Source organism: Etheostoma cragini, chromosome 11 (assembly GCF_013103735.1).
Source record: "Etheostoma cragini isolate CJK2018 chromosome 11, CSU_Ecrag_1.0, whole genome shotgun sequence".
NCBI lineage: Eukaryota > Metazoa > Chordata > Actinopteri > Perciformes > Percidae > Etheostoma > Etheostoma cragini.
This window is the reverse complement of record NC_048417.1, coordinates 1,115,813-1,120,575: the sequence shown is the minus strand read 5'-3', so window position 1 is coordinate 1,120,575 and position 4,763 is coordinate 1,115,813. Positions and strand designations below refer to the sequence as shown.

The 4,763-nt window shown below is 42.6% G+C and overlaps 2 protein-coding genes across 2 annotated transcripts in view; both read right to left on the bottom strand.

Annotated features, from left to right (window-relative positions):
• The window catches only part of LOC117952548 (inactive dipeptidyl peptidase 10-like), a 172,025-nt gene that overhangs the window by 161,874 nt on the left and 5,388 nt on the right, over window positions 1-4,763 (bottom strand). The window lies entirely within an intron of this gene.
• The window catches only part of LOC117952597, a 6,663-nt gene continuing 5,049 nt past the window's right edge, over window positions 3,150-4,763 (bottom strand). Inside the window, exon 6 of the mRNA XM_034885001.1 lies at window positions 3,150-3,182. Coding sequence (XP_034740892.1) covers window positions 3,150-3,182 — 33 coding nt within the window. The remainder of the gene's footprint in view (window positions 3,183-4,763) is intronic.

Genomic DNA, 4,763 nt, shown 5'->3' with positions numbered 1-4,763 from the left:
TGATCTCTCTCAGCCAGCTCACTATCTTCCATCTTTGCTTTAAAATCTGTTTCCTCTCTGCTGCAGTCAGCTGTCATTTCAGTAAGAACGGATGCGACCCTCCTCTAGTCCTTCACCTCCAGTCTTCATCACATCACAGTCCTGCTCCACAATCCATCACCCACCACCAGCAGCAGCAGCAGCTACACCCCAGGAGGGACTCGGTATCTAATCACAGCATCCCTACCCCCTAAGTATACCGCCACAATAATCACCAAAAGAATATACTTTTTTTTTATCATGCACTTGAATAAAAATTGATTGTTCACTCTAAATGAAGTTGCTCCTGACTGAAAATAATTGCACTGCACCTTGGGCTGTGAAGCCCATCTGGGTCTGACATGATCTCCCTGGCATGACTTTCACAGACCCAGCTGCGGATCAGACCGATACAACTTGTGTCTAAATGTCTGTAACATGAACGAATAAAGACTTCACTGTAGAGTTTTAATGAAGGGACTAAACTGCATCTAAACAGCATCTTCATCGCTGCACCCCCACGCGCTTATGCAGAATAAAATACAAGACCACACAAACTCGGCGTGCAGATTAACTCATCCATCTTTGTGATTGTGTTTGCAAAAAAAACAAACGTTTCATTTTTTTTACATCAATCATCAAGTGTTTTGGGCTCCTGGAACAAGGCAGGCCTGCTTGGTTCTTACAGCATTCACCTTCTAACGGGGATGGTTTAGAGACAATTGCAGGTTTAACATTGTATCCAGCTAATTTATGTAGATCAAGTCAATGTATTGTGTCTAAAGTTAACTTTATTTATGTTGTTTGTGGCGTTTTTTACTGGGGGAGGGGTAATACAAATTTCCTTCACGAGACCACGTTGCTTGGTCTGGACTTCAGCGCACCCTGAAGACAAATCTGACGGGTTTAAAGAAATGCAAACAACCCGGAGTATTTTTGTCCCATCCCAGATGGGAGACCTTACCCCACAGCACTGTAGGGTGAGCTCTAGAAATGCGAGACTAGCTTGTGAGTGACAGTTTGAGTGTCTAATTGCTTCTGCCTGACGTGTATCATGTTCTCAGGAGCAACCAGATGTGGAACTGAGAAGTCTTTAGGACCCACTAGTGCAATGTGCAGTGTAACAAATGATTTTTCTTTGTTGTATCACATTACATTTTTCTTTAGAGGGACAAATAAGTCTTCAAGGGAGGAAGACCTCTTACGCAAATGAGAGGGAGATCAGTCTGAACAACTAAACAAATTAGCAACACATCTATCATATGTTCCTTGGTGAGGCTTGGGGATAAGATATATCCTCGTAGGGGAGGATAGATTGAGATCAGCTGGCATAGCTCTTTAATTTATAGACCCAGCGACTCAAGAGCCAATGCAATCATTCTTATGAGACCGATTCCAGCAATCTATCACTCCCAGAGCCAGCCGGTCCCAAGCACTTTTTAAAGACTGTTTATGTGATAGATCTTCTGAACAGGGAGACGCCTCGCAGGTTCAATAACCTGCCGGCTGAGTTGTCGAGCATCCCGGGTGCCGAGTTACAGAGATGAGAGCTATCGGGGCCCCATGCTGGCAGAGAGATTGCAAACAATCCTGGTCTTCCTTCCAGCGGTAGGAAAACCCTCAGAGGAGAAGTGGATCTGGGCGAGCCGTGGTGTACAGACAACGTGAAATAAATAAAAGTGAGATGTTTTGGAATTTAATATTTTGTTTACACGGTCACATTTTTCATCTCAGTTTGTCTTTTTTACATATTAATCATTTTACATTGTTCTGCCTTCCATCACACATCTCCCAATACCGAGCACACTAGAGAACTGAGACTAAGAACCGAGACTAAGAACCGAGACTAAGAACTGAGAACTAACCAGAATCTAGCCAGCATCCCTGAAATTGTTTAATACACAGAATACCTGCTGAGATCAGGCAGTCCAGCACTTTTAAAAGATAGACAGGTGGGTATGAAACCATTTAGCGACCTCATTGAAGCTTCAGAAGAAGACACGACAGGGAATATTTGAATCTGAGACTTTTTTTTGTCCCCGATTCGAGAGAGTTTGATTGCAGCTCAATGTTGTCCTCATTGCTTATCTTTCAAATCTGAGCTATGTCAACTTGTCAGAGTACTTTATCTGAAGTAAGGCGCTCTGTGAGCTTGATCAAAGCACGCCAGTGTTGAAGCTCCCAATATATCTCAAGTGACAAAGAGAGCTCTATTTTGAGATCAGACTCCATGACAGACAATCCGGTGCATGTTGAGGCCTCTTGGCCAATGTCGTGCAGAGTAGCTCATTTGTAGTCATTTGGAAAAGAGGCTTTCTAATTAATGGTATTTCACATAAGACTGAACAAAGAGTACACTCAACTTATAAATATTGGTAAAACAGGATCCAATTGGCTTTCATAAATGACATCTCATTGAATTTACTTTTCAAAATCGTGAAGAGAAAGAGAAAAAGGGTGGAACTAACGGCATGATGTCAGACTTCTTCCCTGATGAGGTGTTTGTCTTCCACTGAAGATATGCTTGACAATCAAATCCCCCGGAGACACGGAAAAATTAGGGCTAAACAATAATCTGAATTGGATCCAGATTAAAATGTATACTAGTGCAATATTATTATGTTTCATGTGGCAAACTACCAGTCTGAAGTAAGTGTTGTGGTTCTGCAGAGAGGCCCGGGCTTAAAGGGGCATTCTACTGATTCTACTGCCACTGATTTCCACTCACATTGTGCTATTCGCAGCATTTGCATCAACCAATGCAAATTTGCATCTGTTAGCTCCTTTGCATTGACTTTGTATGTAATCGTGCTGTTAAATTCGGCAAACAAACGCCCGGGTATGAACTACAGTAGTGATGGCAAAATGAAGCTTCATGAAGCGTCTGAAAACATTTTATTTTTTCTGAGCCCACCTGTTTAACCTTCTGTTTAGCAAAGGGATGAAAGCACACTGAATTTCCACTCCCGGAGCCTTTTTCTCCAAACCAAGATCTCCATCTAGTGGCATCAGACAGCAAAAGCTTCGTGAAGCTTCATTTGTCATCAGTAGACTACAGTCACGTTCATTTTTTAATCACAGCAGTTTCAAGATCCTCAGTTGAGGATTTAACGTGAATATATTAGAAGGTCTCAGAGTTCATTTTTACACTCCCCTCCTGCACCCTGTCACACATCACAATCCAGATGAGAGAATTCTGCATGGCAGGAATAACTGGCTGAAAACCAGAATGCCAATGCACAGCTGTAAATCTGTACACAAAAAGAATTATGCAAAAACCTTCTTTTAGGTTTAGTTTTATGCATCTGGCCGCTGGTGCAGAAACTGTACCTTTTGCTAGGCTAGAGATTTTATCAAGTATAACATCTGGTTTCCTGACTGGGTGCATTGCCCACTGTTTAAATACTTCACGTCACTTAAATGTTTCACTTCCAGGCTTTTTCTCACTCAAGAATCTTAAAAGGGACTATAAATGGCTTGGAGGTAGGCTCAGATGTACTTCATCTTGTCATCTTGATACAGGATCCTATAATTAATAGTTAAACAAAAGAGGCCCAGTCCTTTGCACTTCCATAACTCACTGACTGTCACTTTGTTGAGTAAATCCACAATGTTGCAGCACAGCTTGAGAAATATTGCATGTTCTCTTTGACGACCTAGGAGCCCTGACACAGCTCCCTGCTATGTTGAAGCTGCAATCTGCATGTGGGTGGACCTGACACTTCCAATGGCTGCTGACGACATGAGCCTCGAGCTGCACACTGCCTTGTTAAACTCAGCGAGACCCCGGGAGTTATAGGGCCTGCGGAAAATCTGCTGCCGCGTCACAATTTAATTTCTTATCTCGGCTTGTGGTACGAGGACACAGCTAGGATACAAAGAATGGGCATTTAAAGTGCCCATATTATGAGAAAAAGGCCCTTTTTGTTGGATTTGGGCTGTTATTTTGTGTCTTTGGTGTTTCCATACACATACAAATAAGCATATCTCCCAAGATGTCATGCCATTCCTCTAAGCCGTGTACTACTTCAGCCAATGCATGGCAGTAATTCAGTTAATGAATATTAGACAAATTAAGGTGAGATGAAAATCAATGGATTTTATATCAGTAAGGGCAAATATCCCATCTCAGTCTGACAAGCGTCCATGCATTCACTACATCACTACTGAAATTGTTCATGTGCAGGGAGAGAAGCATCTTTTCTGCTGTTCCACAGGAGTCTGCTTTAAATATTGCTGAATGGAGTGAGTAGAAGAAGTGAGGGCTGAGTTAATAACATGGCATCAAAAAAGAAATCGAAAAAATACCACTCACATGTTCATAAAAATACCCACAGAACACGAGAAATAAAACACTCGCAGAGTTTGAGGCAGCCTACTTACAGGTAGGATTGTCCTCTGTCTCCAGTCTCCAGGTGAGCTGTTTCTACGCCACTAGGGACAAGGTGGCTAACACCATGCTAGCTCCTTCTCAATGGCAAAACACTGCTACAACAGCCGCTAGTTGACCATAATCTCCAAAAGAACTACTTCCTGTCCCTTTTCTACTTCCTGTCCCTGTTCTACTTCCTGTCCCTGTTCTGCAGGTTTTCCACAAGTGTCCCTGGTCTAGAAGAAGTCTCCCAAAGGATCCTGCCTTGGAATAACCAAAGCTGGAGAAAGAGTTCTCAGCTGATGGGATCTTACCGAGCTACTGAGCATGTGCAGCTCCCAACAAAGATAGGATAGAAGTGAGATGTCTCACT